At 46.0% G+C, this 21,490-nt stretch overlaps 3 protein-coding genes across 3 annotated transcripts; 2 read left to right on the forward strand and 1 right to left on the reverse strand.

The window, feature by feature from the left end:
* The first annotated feature begins 576 nt into the window (after positions 1-576).
* dpm1 (dolichyl-phosphate mannosyltransferase subunit 1, catalytic) lies at positions 577-3,396 on the forward strand. Its single transcript, XM_030119846.1, has 9 exons — positions 577-827; positions 1,049-1,148; positions 1,475-1,508; positions 1,595-1,671; positions 1,766-1,791; positions 1,891-1,986; positions 2,062-2,130; positions 2,809-2,923; positions 3,023-3,396. Exons 1-9 carry the CDS (start codon positions 697-699, stop codon positions 3,125-3,127), a joined length of 753 nt encoding a protein of 250 aa, XP_029975706.1. The 5' UTR covers positions 577-696; the 3' UTR covers positions 3,128-3,396.
* A 3,172-nt stretch (positions 3,397-6,568) lies between these two features.
* On the forward strand, positions 6,569-12,796 carry LOC115407477 (antihemorrhagic factor cHLP-B-like). The gene is made up of 7 exons (XM_030117822.1): positions 6,569-6,757; positions 6,885-6,995; positions 11,751-11,835; positions 11,924-12,096; positions 12,182-12,298; positions 12,466-12,546; positions 12,626-12,796. The coding sequence occupies exons 1-7, from the start codon at positions 6,569-6,571 to the stop codon at positions 12,794-12,796; spliced, it is 927 nt and encodes a 308-aa protein (XP_029973682.1).
* A 1,794-nt stretch (positions 12,797-14,590) lies between these two features.
* sass6 (SAS-6 centriolar assembly protein) lies at positions 14,591-18,111 on the reverse strand. Its single transcript, XM_030119825.1, has 13 exons — positions 17,936-18,111; positions 17,737-17,803; positions 17,492-17,571; positions 17,137-17,404; positions 16,969-17,046; positions 16,717-16,836; positions 16,292-16,633; positions 16,122-16,211; positions 15,702-15,881; positions 15,555-15,636; positions 15,150-15,333; positions 14,805-14,896; positions 14,591-14,714 (listed from the first exon to the last, which is right to left on the reverse strand). The coding sequence occupies exons 1-13, from the start codon at positions 17,995-17,997 to the stop codon at positions 14,671-14,673; spliced, it is 1,689 nt and encodes a 562-aa protein (XP_029975685.1). The 5' UTR covers positions 17,998-18,111; the 3' UTR covers positions 14,591-14,670.
* Between the last annotated feature and the right edge of the window lie 3,379 nt (positions 18,112-21,490).

A 21,490-nucleotide genomic window follows, 5' to 3' on the forward strand; every position in this document is an offset into this window, starting at 1 on the left:
GTTTTGGAAAGTGAATAAGTCTATGTTCACAGAGCTGGATGTCATCCACTGATGAACAGATCCAAAGTTTTTGGACTGTAGTACATTCCAAGAATGTATGCTCTGTTGTCTGAAAGTGGTCTTTACATAGGTGACATTTTTCTACATCAAATTTGAATAGTTTTCGGATAAATTCATTTAAAAGGTAAATTTCATTGAGAATTTTGAAATGTACTTCTTTATATTTTGGGGGGATTGGAAATTTAAGGAATTCAGTCTGAGAAACCACAATTTTATTTGGGATACAGTCTTTGAAGTTGAGGATTTTCTTTTTTGTTCCAGGTTATATTGAGCTGACAAAATAATATCTTAGAAATGAATTATTATTACATCTTTTCTGGAAAAAAATCCACACAGTTGATATTTAAATATGGTAATTTTTGGCACTAGACTAATTTTTTTCTAATCGAATTAAAAAAAAAATTGCAACTGAAGCGCTCTCGCTCTCACAAGTTTGAACTAACGTCATTTCCCGCGAGAGAGGGCTTCTGCTTACGTCACTTCCGCACAATACCCCTCCGTTATAAGAGCATTGTTCCCGCTTTGCACTTATATGCTTTCACCATTAGTATCAAATACGTTCTCAGAGGTTTATTTTGAAAGCGCAGACCGGCTGTTGTTTCCCCGTAAGCTGCGCGTGAACTCAGGTTCCGAAATATGACCAGCCGAAAAACTTCAACCCCAGGCAGAGACAACGGAGACAAATACTCCGTCCTGTTACCGACATACAACGAAAGGGAGAACCTCCCGCTGATAGTGTGGCTTCTGGTGAAGTATTTTGGTGAGAGGTGCGTTTCCGGCGGCCCGCCGCGCTAATGTGAGCTAATGCTAACGTTAGCTTGGCGCTAATGCGCCTCTGTGATGATCTGTCACTGAAACCTCAACTCAGCCAGTTCCTGCTGCTCCGATTAATGATGCTTTAGTGTTGCTTAGTCCTGGTGTGACTTTGTTAAACGCGTTTCTCTGTATTTGTTTATTTGTTTGTTTGTTTGTTTATTTTTGCTCACAGTGGCTACAAGTATGAAATTATCGTCATTGACGACGGGAGCCCAGACGGGACACTGGAGATCGCTCAGCAGCTGCAGGGGATTTATGGAGAAGACAAGATAGTGAGTGCTGGTCGACTTTTACTCCAAAACTGTGAAATTCTAGTCTTCAGTAGCCCACATTCAGTGAAAGAACAACAAGGATCAAAACAGACAGGTTCGTAACCGGATACCAACATCCACAAGACCCTTCTGATTTTAAAATCTATATAAATAGTGAGTATTTTAAAAGTCAATAAATTGTATGAAGATAGTGATCACAAGTGACCTATGGGGTTGTGTGTTTGTCTGGTATTAAAACTGAGATGGATCCAGGGAGGCAGGCTGACAGAAGGTGGTGGGCATTTTGACTTGTCTTTCAAATTAAAACCATGTTTTTTCTTCTTCAGCTTCTTCGACCGAGGGCAAAGAAATTAGGACTGGGTAAGATGAAAGCGGTTTAAAAGAGGGGAGAGGGGAGCCGGGATGTGTTCTGCCAGCCGCTGATGTCTTCACACTTCATCCTTCAGGAACTGCCTACATCCACGGCATGAAGCACGCCACGGGGAACTTCATCATCATCATGGACGCAGACCTTTCTCACCATGTGGGTGGAGCTCTGCGTTCACCTTATCATCAAATGACATACATGCCATATTTGTAACAGTTTCATATTCATATTTGTCATTTTTTCTTTTCAGCCCAAGTTTATTCCAGAATTTATTGAGTAGGTGTTTAATCTTCTTGTATAGGCTTTGTATTTCTGGCTGGTTTTAAGTGGACATATTCTTATAAATGTTCTTTTAATGGCGTCCGACACTGTCAGAAAGCAGAGAGAGGGTGACTACGACCTGGTGTCTGGGACTCGGTACCGAGGGAACGGAGGCGTGTACGGCTGGGACCTGCGCAGGAAGCTCATCAGGTAGCTCTGGCGAGGCTCTGTACCTGCATCCAGACGACACAGACTCTGATTCCCTCTCCTCTCTCCTCCCTCCAGTCGAGGGGCCAACTTTCTGACCCAGGTGTTGTTGAGACCCGGAGCCTCAGATCTCACAGGAAGCTTCAGGTAAACTCACAACTCATCTTCAACTGTCCTCTGCTCCTAACCCCAGTTTATCCACCCACAGCTTTTCTGTCGCTACATAATGCTCATAAACTTTATGTCCTCTTGCAGAATTACAGTTTTTTTGTGGCTATTTTCATAAAATATGAATGATAAGATATTTCCACTCATGGTGAGTGACTGGGTGAAGCCAACTGTCTTTACTGTTATTGCATTTTTAAAACAAAGAGAATTCTGGATCAGAGTCACTAATAGCGTCCAACACAGGCTCTTCTATTAACCAGCAGCTGCTTAAAATAACCAAGAATTCTCAAATGAAATAGTGAGAACAGAGACATGCATTTAAAAAAATCCATGTGTTTCAGTTTTAATCAGCTGTGTCAAACATGCTTTAGTTGAAGGAGAAACTAGAGGGGTGTAGATCAGAGGTATAACTGCACAAAAATCCAGAAGTCCAACTGTTTTAGTCCAAGTAAAGAGAATTCAGGCAGGAAAATGTCAGGTCTTCAAAACCCTCACAGTATTTACAGGATGAAGAGTCACCGAGTCACAGACTTCATTAAATCCAGGGTGAGATTCTAGATTCCTGTCTGAGGATTTACTCCTGTGTGTTTGTGTGTGTGTGTGTGTAAGTAAACGTGCACGCTGGCTTCTCTGAGCTCTCTGTCCTGCTGCCGTCAGGTTGTATAAGAAAGAGGTTTTGGAGAGTCTGGTTGAGCGCTGCGTCTCCAAAGGCTACGTCTTCCAGATGGAGATGATCGTCCGGGCCAGACAGCTCAACTACACAGTGGGAGAGGTGAGCTCCTGCTCCTGGTCCTGGTCCTGCTCCTGGTCCTGGTTCAGCTCAAAGCCACAATCCCACTGAGCACCGTGTTCCTGTTCCTCCTGACAACAGGTCCCCATTTCCTTCGTGGACCGAGTCTACGGCGAGTCCAAACTGGGGGGCAACGAGATCGTGTCGTTCGCCAAAGGACTCCTGACGCTGTTCGCCACCACATGAGGAGTCCTGCAGCCACCGAGGCCTCGGTCTTCCCCACACTCATCTGATAGACTTGACCGTATAAAGACTGGCGGTGTGTCGCGTCTCCCATCAGGAGACAGGAAACATGTCCACAGAGCTGCTGAGTCGACCGCCTGCTCTACGTCCCATCATCCTCTCCAGTCTGGGTGAAGTGAAGCAGAGTCTGAGTGGACTGGTTCAAACACAACCAGCAGTGATGCTTCGAATAAATCAAACCTGGTTGATGCTGATGGTTAGAATAAATCCAGCCTGGCTAATACTGTCTGTCTGATTGAGTCTGTTAACCGTCCCTCAGGAGCCGCTGCAAGTCAGAATTCAACTTTAACTAATAACCCGTCTGCCTTTAATGTTGGAAATTCACCCCTCAGCTGCTCACCGCAGCAGCCTCCAGACCTTCCCTATTGATGAGCAACATCAACAAATCAGCTGATCAGAAATCAAAAACTTAACCTCCTTCTTCCAGCTGAACCTCCTCTTTGGTCTAATCTGGGTAGAATATTAGAATATATTGTTGTGCGCTCTATTTATATTATATTATTGTGCGCTCGTTTCCACACCCGCGCATTCCAGGCGGGCGGTGTTGAAGAAACCAGTTTATTGAAAATAATCGTCTATCTGTTGTGTTTGGAATGCGCAGGTGTGGAAACGATCGCTCCCGCCAATGAGGAAGTGAACTAACCCCACCCGCCAGTCGCGATGTCGGCGGACAAAACAAGCGCCCCTCGCCACCGGCCGCCACTGGATCATACCCTCCGTTTGGAGTGTACCTCGGGAGAATCTCCTTTTGGAGGGGTGAACAGCCCTCCCCCTTCCCCCGACCCCTCCATCATAATGACAATCGGGACACCCCTACCCTCCACGTGAACGCGCAGAACGGAGGGATAGGGCCAAGGGGGAGGGCTGAGGGGTGAAATGGGATTCAGTGTGAGAGAAAACAGTGGTCTGAAAAAGTTTGGGCACTGCTGATCATTTTTAAGATGTTCCTTCATAAATCATTGGTTGTTCTGATCGACAGTTTCAGTTGAATACATCATATAGCAGACAGTGATGTTTGAGAAGTGAAATGAACTTTATAGGATTAAGGAAATGAAGTTTATAGGATTAATAGAAAGTGTGCAATAATTACTTAAAAGGAGGCAGGTGCATAAATTTGGGTTCCACAACAGAAAAATGTCTTCAATATATAGTAGATCCTCCTTTTGCAGAAATAACAGCCTCTAAATGCTTCCTCTGGCTTCCAGTGAGGGTCTGGATTCTGGTCGAAGGTATTTTTGACCTTTAAACGTCTCCAGTTCAGTCAGGTTTGATGGTTTCTGAGCAGGACAGCCGCTTTAAATCACACCACAGATTTTCAATACTATTCAGGTCCGGGGACGGAGACGCGGATCCAGGACGTTCTAGTTGTTCCTCTGCTGAACGCCTCAGTAGAGCCTCAGCAGTGTTTCGTCTCATTGTCGCGTTGAAGTATCCAGTGTCAACTTTGACACTGAGTCTTGAACATTGTTCGATACTGACTGGAATCCATGCGACCTTCAAATTTAACCAGACTGCAGTCCCTGCACTGGCCACACAGCCCCAGAGCATGATGGGACCGCCACCACATGTTACTGAGGGTAGAAGTGTTTGTCTTGGAATGCTGTGTTCTTCCTTCAGGCATATCGCCCCTTTTTGTGTCCAAATAACTCAGTTTACATTCATCAGTCCACAGCAGCTGATTCCAACATGAAGCGAGCTTCTCCACATGAGCCTCAGCAGCGAGCAGCTCTGTTTGTGGCTGAGCGTAGGAAAGGCTTCCGCCGCTTTCCTCTCCCATACTGCTCCTTGTGCAAAGTATGTTGAACAGTTGAACGATGCTCAGTGACGCCATCTGCAGCAGGATCGTGCTGTCGGTCTCTGGAGCCGGGCTGTGGTTGAGTCTGACCGTTCTCACCATCCTTCGCCTCTGCTTGTCACTCAGGGCCTTAACTACAGCTGTCCTGTGGTCTTCCATGTCCTCAACATGTTCCTCACAGTGGGAACTGACAGCTTCAATCTCTGAGCTAGCTTTTTGTATCCTTCCCTAAACCCTGATGTTGAGCAGTCTTTGTCTTCAGCTCATTGAGAGGCGTGCTGAGGCTCCATGTTGCTGCTCTTCAGAGGAGATGCAAAAAGGAGAACCACTTCCAACTGGCCACCTGAAATACCCTTTCTCATATACTTGACCTACATACACAGGTCAAACAAACTTACCAAACAAACTTTGTGTTCCAGTAATTAGTGCTAAAGGTTCTCAAATCAATAAAACAACAAGGGAGTCCAAATTTATGCACCTGCCTGCTTTTGTTTAAGTAATTATTGCACACTTTCTGTTAATCCTGTAAACTTCATTTCACTTCTCAAACATCACTGTCTGCTATGTGATGGATTTAACTGAAACTGCTGATCCGAACAACCAATGATTTATAAATGAAAATCTTGAAAATGATCAGGAGTGCCCAAACTTTTTCGTATGTGGATTATTAGTTTGGGCTTATGGATCATGGTGACTTATGGCAGAACAAATCTCACTTTCCTGCAGGTCTGAGGTTCAGTGAACTTGCTGCTTTGTTTTTTTGTGTTTTCTATCTAACAGTGATAAAAAAGGGAAACCAAACTGAGTCCGCTGACTGAAAACCACGGCTCTCAAACACAAATGGGCACCAGATGGAACAAAGTGTTTGAGCTGCTGCTGCCTCTCAATCCAAAGGTTCCTGATTCCTCTTCTTATCGCCGACTGTCTGTGTGTTTTGGCAGCATCTTCAGCTGCCAAACTCACCTTTCATCATCATTTTGTTGTTCTTGAGCAAACCGCAGGTTGAGTCAGAAAAGCACACACAAACAAAATCAGATCACATTTAAAGACTCTTTTCCTGAATTCTGATGACCTTTCACAACAAATTCTACCTCTTTTCTACAATTTTTTAAATTATTTTTTCATCCATGGCTAAATGTTTTTCCAGAGGTTCTAACTTTTACATTAGATTTGATTGTTCATCACAGGTGAGAGTTTCACTGTTGCAGCAGCGAGCGGAGAGTTCTGAAGAACACAGACCAAAACGAGAAAAGCTCTCTGAGCGCAGACCAGAGCGGAGATGACGGGGCCGGTGCTGCTTCCCGCTGGCGGTTGGACTGAAAGTGAGATTAAAAAGGAGTCTGGTGTCTCAGACGGTCCAGGTCAAAGGTCATGTGAGGGCTGTGGAAATGTTGACTTGAACTGTAAAGTGAGGTGAATGAAGCCCAGCAGGGTGATGATGATGATGATGATGATGATGATGGTGCTTGACAACATGTTGCTCTGTCTGATGGTAGTTAAACTTTAACAGGGGTGTGTGTGTGTGTGTGTGTGTATGTGTATAAATGTGCGTGGCCGTTGCAGCCGGCTGCACTGCTCCCCCCCTCACCATGACTGCCTTCCTTCTCCTGACGGCGCTGGCCGTGGCGCCGATGCTCTGCGCCTCCCAGGATCCCGTCACCTGCAGCGTCGACCGCTTCCCTGACGCGGCGAAAATGGCCGTGCGGCACATCAACGAGCAGCAGGACCACGGCTACAAGTTCAGACTCATGGAAACCAAGAGCAGCAGAATGGAGCTGGTAAGGAGGCACTTGTGCACACTTCGGCTCCTAACCCTGACCCCGTTCGGACCCGTCAGACCTGGGAGCGGCTGCCGGGTTTCAGAAACGGCCGGTCGCTGTGAGCTTCTGTCTGTGAGGGTTCCAGGCGGACGGCGGCTGCACCATCCAGCTGCAGCTCGACCTCGGAGAGACGGAGTGTTCCTTTATCAGCACCAAGCCGGCGGAGGACTGTGAATACCGCGGAAAGGCCAGCTGGGTAACTGCCCCACACCTTTAGCCCCGCCCCCTTCCAGTTTCTTTTTTCTTTTTTTTTTTTAATTGAATTTTATTGAATTTTCACAATATTCACAACAAGGCATTTTGCAAACAAAAACAGACAATGCCAGTCATTATTAAACTGTTGACTTGTCAAGTTACTAAAAAAGAAAAAGAAATAAAACATTTTGGCCTTGAAGAAAAAGACAAAACAAAAAAGACAAGACAAAAACAACCAAAAAAAAAAACATGCAACAGGGTACCAAAAATATTACATAGCAAAATACCAATCCTTCTAATCCATACTATCCAGTCAAAATTGCTCTTACATTTAGGGGTCACCTATAGTGTCAATTATTCTAATACTGGCCTCCATACTGAATGAAATTGTTGGGATTTACGTGACACCTCATGCCTCAGTTTCTCAATGTGTAAAATTCCGGTGAATTCACGAAGCCACATTTCAAAAGGAGGAGAGTCTGACTTCCAAAGCCTCAAGATACATTGTTTGGCAACGACCATACCATATGCTGACATAGAATTTAATTTATTGTCTAAATTTTCCACGACAGTAGAATAACGAAATAAGGCTGGTCTCAGGGCCAGGATCCAAATTTATATTAAATACATTTGAGTACCACCTAAATACTGAGCACCAGAAACTTTGGAGTCGGACATAACCAAAATTGATGTGCAAATTCACACTGAGCAACCTTGCATCTGCCACAGACAGGGGAAGACTGGGGGAATAATTTGATCAACTTTGCCTTGGAATAATGTAGACGGTGTATGACCTTAAATTGAATTAATTGCATCCTCGCGTTGATGGAACAGTGATGAAGGTCTCCAAATATCATCCGTAATGTCTATATTGAGGTCATTTTCCCACAATCACTTGATTGCCATTGTGGGTTGAGAGATTTTTTGCAGAAATAGTTTAACAAACATTGATACTACACCTTTGGCTTCTGGGGAATCCAGTAAAATTTTAAAAAGTGAAATTTCCTCGGGGAGGTTATCAAAAGATGAAAAGTTCTGTCTTGTGTAATCTCTAACCTGTAAAAAACAAAAAAAGTGACTTTTAGGCTTGGAATTGGTGAAATGGTCCTCATGCTAATATAGAGATGTTTTACAGTTTTGATACCTACACGGGTCCATTCCTCAAAAACTGTATCTGTGAATGCGGGAGGGAAAGCGTGGTTATGCCATATGGGAGCGTGTACAGATGAATTTGTAAAATCACAGAACTTCCTAATTTATTCCAGATTTTTTTTTGGCAGTTAGCCAAAATAAAATGTTCTCCTTTGCGCAAGCCTGCTAGTCTTGGCGACGAGAACAGAATAGCCTCAAGAGATGTTTTCGAGGTTAAACTGCGTTCGATTGATAACCAGGAGGGAAGTACAACTGTTGTATCCAAGACTAGATTCTTTTGCCAGTATGCCATTGAATTTTAAATTATCAGCCCAGTAATAGCATAAAAAGCACAGAAGGCTTAGCCACCACTATCCTTTGGTTTTTGTAGATGCTGCTTCGATATTCTGTGAGCCTTATATCCCCAGATAAAATTTAAAATAACAGAGTCAGTCTGTTTGAAATGTGACCTTGGGATGCATAACGGAATGTTCTGAAACAAATGCAAAGAAACCATTTTCACCAAATGTATCCTCCAATCATTGATAAGGGTAATGTTCTCCATTTTTTCTGTTGTTTTTCAATGCATTTAATCTCTCAGCAAAATTCTGCTTCAATAATAACTTAGGATTCTTAGTAATTTTTCTTCCAAGATATTTTACAGTCTTGTAATGTTAAATTGAGTTGAGGCCACAAACGTAGGATCCATGTCAGCCCCAAGAGCAACTAAATCATTTTTCTGCCAGTTTATGGTATACCCCGAAACAGCTCCAAAAGAGTTTATCAAATTAAGTAGATGAAGAACAGACTAGTCGGCGTCAGACACAAAAATGGCAATATCATCAGCATAGAGTGATATTTATGGTCTACACCACCTATACGAATTGGTTTGATCAATGGGCTTTCTCTTATATAAAGGGCCAGCGGTTCAATGGTGAGCGCACATAATAAAGGTGACGATGGACACCCTTGGCGGGAGCCCCTCTCAAGAGGAATGGGTTCTGACTTCTCCTGATTGGTCACAACTGAGGCGGTGGGATTATGGTTCGCCAGCTGCACCCATGGGATATAGGATTCACCTAGGCCAAACCTTTGCAGTACTTTAAATAGATATCCCCACTCCACTTGATCAAACGATTTTTCTGCGTCTAGAAATAAAACGGCGTGTTTACAGTCTTTTTTTTAACAGTTTACAGTCTTTATCAAACCTATAATACATAATATCAAGCACTCGTCTTGTATTAAAGGAAGAAAATAGATTTGGAATAAATCCTGTCTGATTCATGTATACAATGGGTTCATTATTTTTGCACAAATTCCCCTATTTTTTAAGAAAAATAATTGCAAAATTCCACTTCATTATTCAGTGAGGGTCTCAGCCTCCATATAGGTCTGTGCCTAGGCACATTAAAATCCAGTATAACACTAGTAGGGGCATAATCCTTTAATACAATATTATGATATTTACAGTCTATGACATTTGGTAGAAATGCTGAATCTAATAAAAAGAAATCAATACGTGAGTAAGAATTATGTAATTTTGAAAAAGAGAAATATTCTCTATCTGTAGGGTGTTGTAATCACCAAATGTCTACTAAGTTATAGAGGAAATAAGACTATTTAAAGTTGTTGAAGCATTTGTGGGTCCTACTCGCCTTTCAGAGCATCTGTCCAGATGCCAGTCTAAATGTAATGTTCAGCAATAATTAATTTAGGTTTATCAAGGTCACCTAATTTTTCAAAAATCTTACAAAAAAAAACAGGATCATCCACATTTGGGCCATAGATGTTGACCAATGTAACGTGTGTAGAGTTTAACTGACCAGTTACAATCAGAAATCTACCACAATTATCGCTTATAGTTTTAATGTGTTGAAAGGCAATATTCTTTTTAATTGTAATTGCAACCCCACGAGCATTGCTTTAAAAAGTGGATTGGAATATATGTCCTGCCCAATTGCATTTAAATCGAGCTTGTTCAGATGGGCTAACATGGATTTCTTGTTAAAAAAAATTACATCAGAAGACAAAGATTTTAAAACCTTAGCTCGTTTAAGATGATGTCCCAAACCTTTTCCATTCCAACTCACCACAGTGACCCCTCCCCTGGCACTACTGACTCTAGACATAAAAAAATTGCAACTTTAGATACTTGGAAAGGGCCAGAGCACATAGATAGCCTGTGCAAATACAAATAAAAAATAACAAAAAACAAACATTGTATTAAACGTGTACAAACTCCTCTCAACCCCTCCACCCCTCTTTGCCAAACAAAGCGGAATGAAAATCCAATCTAACATCCTATCAAAGGGGAATCAACAGTACTTGGCTACTCACTAAGCTGTCTGACACTAACCGCCCAGCCCCCCACCCATATAGCAAGTTATTTGAGCAAAACGCAACTAGAGTAAACTTTCAAAGTTACTAAAATGGCATGTAACAAACAGTCACCAAACAAATATATTTATGTAAACAACCAGATGTAAATGTGTAAACTTTGAAACCTAAGAATTTGTAACCTGAGCTCCCACACTGACGTGGCCTCAAAACGTCCCTTCACAGACCACAGAGCCTGCTAAAGTTCAGTTCTCTCCTGCGACTTCCACACTTGGCAATGTAATGTCCGCAAAGCGCTTCGCCTCCTCCGCGGTATCAAACCTGGACGTAACGTTGCCATGGGTGATGATCAGGCATGCGGGATAGAGGAATGCTGTACGTATTCCAGCTGCCTTCAGTTTTCTCCTTGTGTCCTCAAAAAGTTGACGTCGTCTCATAACCTCAGCAGGAAAATCCAGGAAAATGTGGATATGCTTGCCCTGATACATGAAAGGTTCCTGTTGCTTCACAAGTTGTAAAACGAGTTCCTTTCCCGAGCATTTTGAATCCTCGCAATCAAAACCCGGGGCCTGTTAGCACTGATAGCTGCCAGGCTGCCCATCCGATGCGCACGATCAACTTTTACTGGCTTTGGGAATCGATCTCTGCCAAACAAGGTGGGAAACACTTGGGAAACAAACTCAGCAGGCTGCCCCTTTTCCATATTTTCTGACAGGCTGACATTTTAAATATTCTGACGTCTGGACCGTGATTCAAGATCAATGACTTTCTCCTGAAGAGCCTTGTTAGCAGCCCCAAGCACAGCTGCCTGCTGCTGTAGCTTGTGCAGCCTAGCATTATGCTCACTGCTCATGTTTTCCACCTCAGTACTACAGTGGCATGCTCCAGCAAAGTGGCTTGATTGTCTTTCAGAGACGTCTACAACGAGTTAAATCTGTCATCCATCTTGTCGCTCATTTCTTGTATTGCAGCAAGGATCGCTGTGGTCTCCAGAGCTTGGTTAACTTGTAGCCCAGTTAGCATTAGCATGCTATCCGCGTGTGGCTCATCCTGCATTGCAAGTTCGGGCGTTTTTCTCGCTCCTTGTGGTCTTTTGGGCGGCATTCTCAGCGGTACTCAGTAAAAAGTACCCAATGAGTATCTGAAGGTTGTTATAATGAAAAAAGCGTGTTTTTAAAGTAAATATCCATACATCGGTGAGGAGCTCTTACCAACTCGTCTACTCTCGCATACACTCAACAGCGCCCCCTTCCCCCCTTCCAGTTTCTGACACCCTGACTGTCTGCAGGCCGTGGCAGCCAACTGCACCGTTCTGCTGAGCGTCAAGGGAGCAGACGCCAAAGTCGCCAAGTATGGCTGCAGCATGCGCAAAGGTGGGTGTCGTCACAGCCCGACGCTACCCACAATGCAACTTTCCATCAGTTTTTACCAGTTTTCACCATCTCTTGGGTTCTTGTGCAGAACCGGCTTCCGCTGAGGAGATGATGCTGATCTGCCCCGACTGCCCCAAACTGCTGTTGCTCAGTGACGAAGCGGGAATCCGAGGCGTCCTGGCCGGCGTGTCGCAGTTCAACCAGAACACCTCCAACCAGCATCTGTACGGGCTGCAGGACGTGGGCCGGATCTCTCTTGGGGTATTGATGGGCCACGTGTGAAGGATCCCGTCCAGACTGGCTTCGGGGCCCGGTCAGTAACGTCCTCCGTGTTTCCTCCCTGCAGTACGTGATGACCATGGGGATGATGTACTACTCGGAGTTCGTCCTGAAGGAGACCAACTGCCCAAGGGGGACCAGGATTGTTCCGGAGGCCTGCGATGCCCTCTGTACCGACAGAGCTGTAAGTCGTCAAAAGACAGAAAGACACTCATCTTCCTCGCTTTTTACTCGTGCCTGTGGCTGAGGTCAGCAGAGGGCGCTGCTGTACCAAACTGTGATGATTCCAGGTCTTCTGGTCAGCTGTTCAGAGGGCGTTACTTCTAAATCTTGTGTCCTCTCTGTCCAAAGCACCATGCGTTCTGCCACCTGTCCTACGCCACCAGGGACAACCAAGTCCTCAGTCTGAGCTGTGAAGTCTTCCCCCCGAAGGTGAGCCCCCCCGCCCCCAGCAGCTTCAGCAGGTGTGTTTTCCTGACGGCTGACCCTGATGTGTTCCTCTTATCAACAGAACTTCACTCCCCTTGGTCCGGGAGAGCAGGAGCCCTCGTGCCCGAGTCCTCGACGCTCCGCTGGCTCCGGTTACGTGTTCGCCTGCCCGGGCGCCGAGCCCAACGCCGACCCCACCATGCACCCAGTCTGCCCCTACCCGGTGCCCGAGGTCCTGCAGGTGCAGTCGTGATTCAGCTACACCACAAACCTGTTTTCAGAGTCCATGTTGTGGCGTCACAGGATAAATCTGGCTGAGGTTCCAGGGAGGAGATGAACTGACCTGAGCAGGGTCTCCCTGACAACAGGACAGGATCACGTGATAACAGGCACATCACGATATCATAAGAGTACAGGAACTCCGGCAACAGGAATCTTCTCGTCACACTTTTCGACCGACCACAATACTTTCCCCAATTCGACCCCGGTTGTTTTAGTGTGAATAAGGAATAAATAAAGTTTTATTTTGAAAAACACATCACTTCTGGCATTGTTTCTTTCCTGATTAACCCTTTGTTAAATACACCATTAACCCCTCACTGAAGTCTTTTCGAACTCCTTTCGGTCAGTCGGAGGATCTTAAAACTGGTCCGTGGTGAAAAAGGCTGTGGACCATCCCTCTGTAACACCTGGAGGCTAAAACCCTAACCCTGACCCCTGACCCACCTGGCCTTCAGTGGTTGTCAGTGATGCATGGGGCAGATTGGGACGTCATTGGACTGCTAATGCTGCTTACTGTAAACATGTTATAGGTAGATGCCACGTTGCCTGTCAAGGTCTAAAGTGCCTCCATCTTGGTATGGGGCCAGCAAAAGCAGTGGTGGAATATTACATTGACTACAAATACTTTGTTGCTGTATTTAAGAACATTTTTCACATAGTTGTGCTTTATTTAAGTAAAAAATAAAGAGCATTCTTTTGACTTTTACTCCATTACGTTTCTAAAACACCTTATTTCCACCTGGGAAACGTGCACGCTCTCAACACCCCGTCACCGCTGGGGGCAATTCAGGGCAGGGCTCAATGTGGGTGGAGTCAAACACTGAAATGGGCGGGGTTGTCAGAAACGGGAGGAGGACTTATTTCTCAGCTGCACACCAGAAAACCTGCCAGCTGCCATGAACAGCTGAAAGGTTCCAGACTGACTCAAAGCCACAGCGCCACCTGCTGTCTGTATGAGAGGAAAGGTCATTGTACTACTGCTCACCCTGTTCATTTCTGATGTTAACAGGCAACATGATTCCACGCTGTGTTTTATTTTGAAATACAGGCCTAGGCATTAGGAGACAACCCACTGTGTCACTACTTTTAATACTTTGACATTTAACAGTCAGTGCGGTATTTACTTTTACTGAAGTGTATATTTTGCTGGCTATCTGTACTTTACTTCAGAACTTCCTCCACCACTGCAGAGGTCAGAGGTTCTCCTTCATCTCAAAGTAGAATCCTTCATTTAATTTTCTACCAATTTCCAAAAGATTTGTTAAAAACCTCAATGATGATGCAGGATGTTTGAAAAATGTCAGATTTACCGCTCAAAAATCCAAATCCTCCAAAATGACTTCAGCAGACGATCTTCTGAAACAGGCTGGACTGGAGAAGAAGACGGACTTTATGGATGTTCTGCTGAGCAGGACGTACAAACGGCTGCATTTGCCCATAACTGATCAATCAAAAATCGATCGAATCTCCCCAGGTGAACATCCTTACTTAGCATCATCGCTAACATTACAGCACAGTAAGTATGTGGCACCACTAGCATTCCTGCTAAAATTACAGTGAGTTAAATGTAAAGTGTCTTTAGCCTTGGCTAATAAAATCTAATGTTACGGGAAAGTAAAAGGATGTTAAACTTTGCATTAGCAGTCATGAAATATAAGGTTCTGAACTTCAAGATTCTGTTAGAACCAATAGTTTTCACATCATAAATGTTTTCAGTCAGAAGGCAGAGTATAAAAGGATTTTATTAGAATATTCTCTACACGAGTAAAAATTAGCTACACCACAACAATAAAAACACACCCTGGAATACATTTAACTTTCAGACGAGCCCGGAGATGCCTGGATTCATGCTGAGAAGTAAGCCGATGACTTGGCCCGCTGTGGCAACTCTGGGAAAACAAAGACCGAGAAAAGGTCACCGACTGAGCGCTGTCAGCCCGTTAGCTTAGCAGCGAAGTAGCATCTCTGATGGGAAGCACCTTTGTGAAGCAGATTAGACGAGAGACCGTAGACAGGAATGCTATCGTCCCTCCTTTCAAAGTACTTTGGATCCAGACCTCCAGAGTCTCTGCTGCAGCACAAAAAACATCCATCATCAATTCAGTTTCACACAAAGATCAAGTTCAGAGGTCTGGAATCCTACAAAAACCCTGCACTCACTGTCAACTCAACCTTCATGAAGTGTTAAACCGTTTCGTAGCTTCACAGTAGAACAGAGGAAACCTGCGAACACTGGACAGTAAACCTGAGACTGCAGCTCAAACTCAACACCGCTAACAATGCTAAATTCAGCTAACGCTACAGTGGGGGAAGAGTGCAGTCACCTGTGAATGGCTGCTGGAGGCGGAGGTGGAGCTGGAGCTGGGTGGTGTGCAGCTGGTGCTCCTGTCGGAGGGAGGAAGTGATCCTGGAGGGGAGCAGCAGTGAGCGGGAGTCTGGGTCCGTCTGCAGGGAGGTACGACTTCTGCAGCTGCTTCTCATTCAGCTGCTTGTTCAGCCAGCTGATCACTGCGGCAGAGAGACGGACGTCAGGCGGACACAGCTGGACACCTGGTCAAACGAGCCGCCGTCTGCAACGGCTGTAACCCTTTTCACCATTTTAGTGTTTATTGCTTCAAGCATTTTTCCCCAGACGTGACTGGGTCGAAGCGTAGTGAGGCCACAGAGTCGGCCTCCGTCAGCCTGGACTCAAACCGTGGAGCGGCCACAGAGTCGGCCTTCTGGGTTACCGTTCTCGTTGGTCTTCAGCACGTCTCGGCTCTCGTTGAGTTTCTGCACGGTGCCGTCCAGCTGCTCCTTCAGCTTCTCCACCTGGAACACAGACGCACATGAAGACGGAGCGTTGCCGTGGTAACCATGCTAACGTTAGCAGGTACCTGCAGGTCTCGGTCCGCTAGCTGCTGTTCCAGGTCGTGCAGCTGCTGCTCGGCTCTTTGCAGCTTCTGCGACGTGTCCTGGAGCCGTTTCTCCTGCGACACCGTCACAGTGTTCTTCAGTTTCACCTTTCCGAGCAGAGCTCGAACCTCGGCCTGCAGCTTCTGGATGATCCCGTTAGCCTGGAACCAAACGTCAGAAACACTGATCGCTCTGGCCAGTCTGATACAGGACGGTCACTGTGCTCAGCTCTGCCCCAGAAAGACACTGTGAATAATCAGGCAGACATAACACTTGATGTACTGATTATTTGAGCAGATGTTTGGAGTTCCTCAGGGATGGACTCTGGGTCCTCTGCATCTTTAACGGTGGAGAAATGACTCATAAGAGCTAATACTGAACATAGTAGTTGAATCTGGCACCTTGAGCAGTTCTTCTGACAGCGACTTCACCGTTGCTTCCAGTTTCCTCGTCTGAGCAGCTTTGCTGTCGACGTTTTCCTTCATGGACTCCTGCAGGAGAGGCGCAGCGGTCAGCTGAACGCAGCTGGCTGAAGGTGAATGACCGGTTCACGTGGTTAACTGGAGCGAACCTTCTGCTGCTGCGTGGCCTCCAGCACGTCGTGAGTGCGTTTCATCAGCTGCTGCTGGTCTCGGCTCTCCTGCTCCAGGACGGCCACCCGGGTCTGCAGCCGGACCACCAGACTCTGCTGCTGCTGCAGCTCCGAGTCCAGCTGGCCGTTCTCCCTCCGCGCGGCCTGGCACTGCTGCTTCCAGCGCTGGCTCTCCTGGTCAGCGTGCTGCAGTTTGGTCTGCAGGTCTCGGAGGGCCGCCTCCTGCTGGTACTTGTCCCGGGTCAGATCTCTGCAGGACTCCTCCAGCTGGGCCAGGCGGCTCTGCAGCTCCTCACGCAGCCGCTCGGCCTGCTGCTGCAGCTGGAACCAGAGGAGGGCGCTGTGAGCTGCTTCCAGAGACGCCTGGCTCGGTGGGGGGTGGGGGCATGGGGGGGTCGGCTCACCTCGGCGCTCTTCTCTCTCTCCGACTGAAGCTCCTCGGCATGGCGACTCGACAGCGAGCTGGTCTGATGGGTCCAGTCTGAGCGCAGCTTCTCCAACTCTTTACTCCGCTCACACAGAGTCTGTCCCCACACACACACACACACACACACACACACACACACACACACACACACTTCTTCATTTCCTCCTACTGGAAGGCGTTTTGAAACTGAAGCGGACATGTTTGAACTGTTTCGGTGTCTTTAGAGAACCTGCTGAGCGTAGCTGAGCTGTCGACTCAGGTCCTCCTCCGTCTTCTTCAGCTTCACATCAAGCGCCTGCTTCTCCGCCTGAAACGTGGAAACAAACGGCGTTCGACCTCCGAGGGAAAGGTGCAGGCGAGTTCTGACAGGAGGAGAGTGAACGGTGAGTGGTCACACTTTGACGGCGGACAGGCAGGCAGCCAGGTGGTCCCGGACGTCCCGGTCCGAGCCCGGAGCCAGTCGCAGCGACAGGTGGTTCAGGTGCTTGAAGGCGTTGGTCTCCACCACGCTGAAGTGGGCGGGGCCCTCCGGTGACTGACAGGTCAGGTGCAGGACGAACCGCGGGGCGTCCGAACACTGCTCGGAGGAGCAGAGCTCCAGCAGGTCGATGAACTTCTGTGGAAACGCGGAGAAGTCCACCAGCAAGCCCTGCTGCACCTTCAGACTGCGCGCGCACACACACACACACACACACACAGCAGTGAGAGCCAAGTACGGCCTGAAAACACTTCCAGCCTCCAGCAGAGCTCACCTCTGGAAGTCTTCCTCCGACACCGACAGGCTGAACAGGAAGTACGGGTCTTTATCATCCGTCAGCTTCAACACCAGGTCCTGCCACACAGAGAATACACATGCCCTTTAGACATGCTATTTCAATCACTGGTGAGCTCTAAACATGTCATTTGGATCATTAATAAGCGTTAATCGTGTCATTTGGATCATTAATTAGCGTTAATCGTATTAATGAGCGTTAATCGTGTCATTTGGATCACTCACTCTCCGGTGTGGGTTCGGGTTCGAGCCTGTCAGCTGCAGCTGGATGGACACACGGACATTCGCTTTCCTGTGGGAAAACAGAAAGTCCGTTAAAAAGAGGAGGGGAAGTGAAACACACTTCCATTCGGGAACAAGCGGCTGATTTGTGGTTACAGAGTATAAATGAAGTGGAAGTTTGAAGCAGCTCGCTCGCTCGTACCTGTCCTCACAGTCTCTACACCGCACAACAACCTCCAGTAACCTGTTGAACAGCGTCTCCATCACTGAGAACGGACACACAGCCCCGGTAGACACCGGTGGACACCGTAAAAGTCCGGCAAAGCTCTGGGAAAACTCCGTATAGACTCCTTCCCTGACAACGCTTCTTGTATTTGCCGCTTTGCAGCCGCCAACGGAACCGGAAGCAGCGTTCTTCTTCGTGGACCCTGCTGCCCTGTCTATGGTGCCGCCCACAGACCGGAAGTGAGTCTTCATGCCTGCCTGGCGGCCATCTTGCAGAGGGAGGCCTCGCATGTGTTTCAACAGAAGTGATCATAAATCGATCAGTTTTCAACTTCTTTTCTAGTTTAATATAAACATCGACATGGAGGACACACACACATACACAGAACGAAACGAACTCATAAACTGTTCAGGCTGATTGAGATTTTTATTGAGAGAATTGGTTTAAGGATGTATATTGTATTTGATTGGTATTGAAAATATGACTGTATGATTCCAGTCATCATCATTATTATATTTCATTGTTAGATCTATTATTATCACAATTATTATATTTACTATTGTTATTATATTTACATTTTATAATCACTGTTATGATTATTATTGCTGTTGTCATCATCATCATATTGCTGTTTCCATATTAGTTATCATATTTTATATTATATTTTGAATTGTACAGAGTATCAACATAATAAATACCATAAACAGGAAAGCCTCAGACGCAACATCCGTCTCATTAAAACCATCTGCATATCTACAAACTACTATAAACTACTAAAAATATGAAATACTTGTTTATTGGTAATGTTTTGTTCTGGTCCAGCGTCAGTGTCTCTCATCAAGATTTAGTCTCATCTTCCTCCAATCTTCTTCCCAGCAAGTTCTTTTCGTCAGGTTTAGCATCCACTGAAGTCAGCCACCTCTGGGAAAAATAAAAGCTGCAATTTTTACAATTTTAACCTGAAAGAAAAAAAAGAAAAAAAAGAAAAAACAGAGAGAGAGAGAGAGAGAGAGAGAGAGAGGGAGAGAGAGAGAGAGAGTTTCAACATTCAAACTGTCTGTTCAGTAAATATGAAATATTTCATTGATACATCCATCAATACGCCCTGCCATGTGTCTGTCTTTATTAAACAGCAAAACACAAAGTATTTCAGCACGAGACACCTTCCTCAGTAGAACTAAATTCAATTGGACGCACAAAGGGACTCATCCAAGATGGCTCCCGCGCTGATAACACCGAGCTCTTATCAGTGTGGTCGCCATCTTGGATAAGTCTCCTTTTTCCTGCATTCACTTGTGATTACCGGTAATTTAGATAACGGAATTTAATCTTAACTTAAGCGACTTTGCAATACATTTAGCGCCGTCCTCCGTCTGGTCCTTCAATGCAACACAATACAACGTTGTTCTCCGACAACAGGGCCCCTCTCATCCTTGCGCTTGCTCAGGATCGAATCCACTGGATTCAGTTGGCAGCAACAGATGAGCAGGGGACAGTCTGTCTGACGCTGAAGCTGAGCTGAAGACAAACAGACTGCTGCGACTGGAGAAACCACGAAGTACCTGGTGAAATGGTCTGACTCTGATCTCATTCAAGAATCAAACATCAAGATTTACTCTCTGAGGTTAATTGAGTGCTTCTATTATTCTCTTTTAATCAGAGAGAATTAAATCTGTTGGGTTGGAAAGTTGGAGGAAACATTATTAACGGAATTTTGTCCTACAGTGAAATATGAGCGTGTTGTTAAGATCTTGTTCATTATTCTATTAATTGTCTGACTATGTCACTACTTCTTAATGGTTTCTAAAATAGAGATTAAAGTTGTAGATGCATTTCTTGTTTGCGCGCGTGTGTGTGTGTGTGCGTGTGTGTGTGTGTGTGTGTGTGTGTGTGTGTGTGTGAGAGAGAGAGAGAGAGAGAGAGAGAGAGAGTATGCCAGAGGATTGTGTCCTGATTGTTTGCTTGTTTTTGTGTTTATTACACCACTATTGTTTTCATTGCGACAGACATGCAGGATAATTAATTTTCATTAGAAGCTGTGAAACCAGTACCGCCCCGAAATGCACGTGTGCGCACACACGCGCGCGCGCGCACCCCTCCTACCCGTTCTGTCCCTGAGAAGCGGGGTTTCTCCTCTCGCCCTCGTGGGGGACTTGATGACCGGCTGCTGACGGGCACGCGCGCTCGGACTCGGTCCAGACACCGTGAGGGACGGACGGACAAACCGCTGGCGCACCAGTCCCATGTCCTCGCTGGCCTTGATGAAAAAGCAGTGCCTGGCCTCTGGGACTCTGTCCTCGGCTGCTCTCCGCAGGAGGCTGCTCCACCACAGGAAGGTGACGCCGCAGGACGCGGACAGCGACTGTCAGCTGGGCAGGTGAGGCTCACCTGTGCGCGTGCCGCGCTGCGGCTCCTCGTTAGATTCCCTCTCTCCCATTGTTAAAGTATTCCACTGTATCTGATGATGACTTTACTGAGATGGTTTGAGTAAAAGAAGCTTCACAGTTTGAAATCAGCCGCATGGAGCAGAGAACATCCGAAGTGCTTCAACACAATCAAAAAGACTGCCAGGCGATCAGAAACATAAAGAGTCCCGTCTAAATGGTCTATTCTGAGCCAGACTGACGACCATGAGCTGTTCAGATGATTTCTGGTTTGTGGTAACAGCTGTTGTGAATAAACAGCCCTGGAGGACCAGTTGTGTCTGAATGTCTGGACTTCTGGAAACTGATTTCACATGAATGACATACAAACATGAAGTAGGGTTGAGTCACTGCAGGGACACTGTGTTGGATCAGGTTTTGGGAGGGTCTGGTGCAGGTGGATGAGGTTTGCAGGTTTTTGGACCTTTAAGGGTGCAGGGCTGCAGGACTGGAGCTGTGCAGGACTCTGCAGGACTGGACCTGTCTGTGAGGACTGGAGCTGTGCCGCCAGCAGTCCTCAGTCAGACTCAGAAACATTGTGATGATAAAGATGCTCTACAGTGAATCAGCCTACCGACTGTAACACAGGCTGCAGATGTGGCTGCATGTTCTCCCTGTGCGTTTCGTTTAAAGGTAGGGGAGACCGGGGACAGTTGTAACACTCTCAGTTTGACCAATCAGGAAGGAGCTGTGGTGCTGTCCTCGATATAGCCCATGCCAATTTCCAAAGTGAGCTCACAGGTGAAGTTGCATGTCCCTATTGTAAAAGCTCTCTGTTTTAGACAAGAAAAACTATTTTTCTGGCAAGAAAGTAAAAATTTTCTCCCTAAATATTTTCTGCATAGTGTCCTTTGTGTTGCAGATACAGTTCTTTCACTTAAATAAGTGCAATTATTAGTTTATCTAGTTTAATTTGATGTGTTAAAGCAGTGCCAGCTTTGAAGCTAAATGCTAAGAATGGTTAGCTTTGCCTGGGTCAGGGATGGTTGTAACAATTTTTAAGAAGAAAATGGCATTATCCTTGTCATATTTCCACCACACTGTAGTTACAAATTGCAACCCCTAGATCGTAGCGTGTATGGTCTGTTTAAAAAATGTATCAACACAA

The sequence above is a fragment of the Salarias fasciatus genome, chromosome 20 (assembly GCF_902148845.1).
Source record: "Salarias fasciatus chromosome 20, fSalaFa1.1, whole genome shotgun sequence".
NCBI classification, from domain to species: domain Eukaryota; kingdom Metazoa; phylum Chordata; class Actinopteri; order Blenniiformes; family Blenniidae; genus Salarias; species Salarias fasciatus.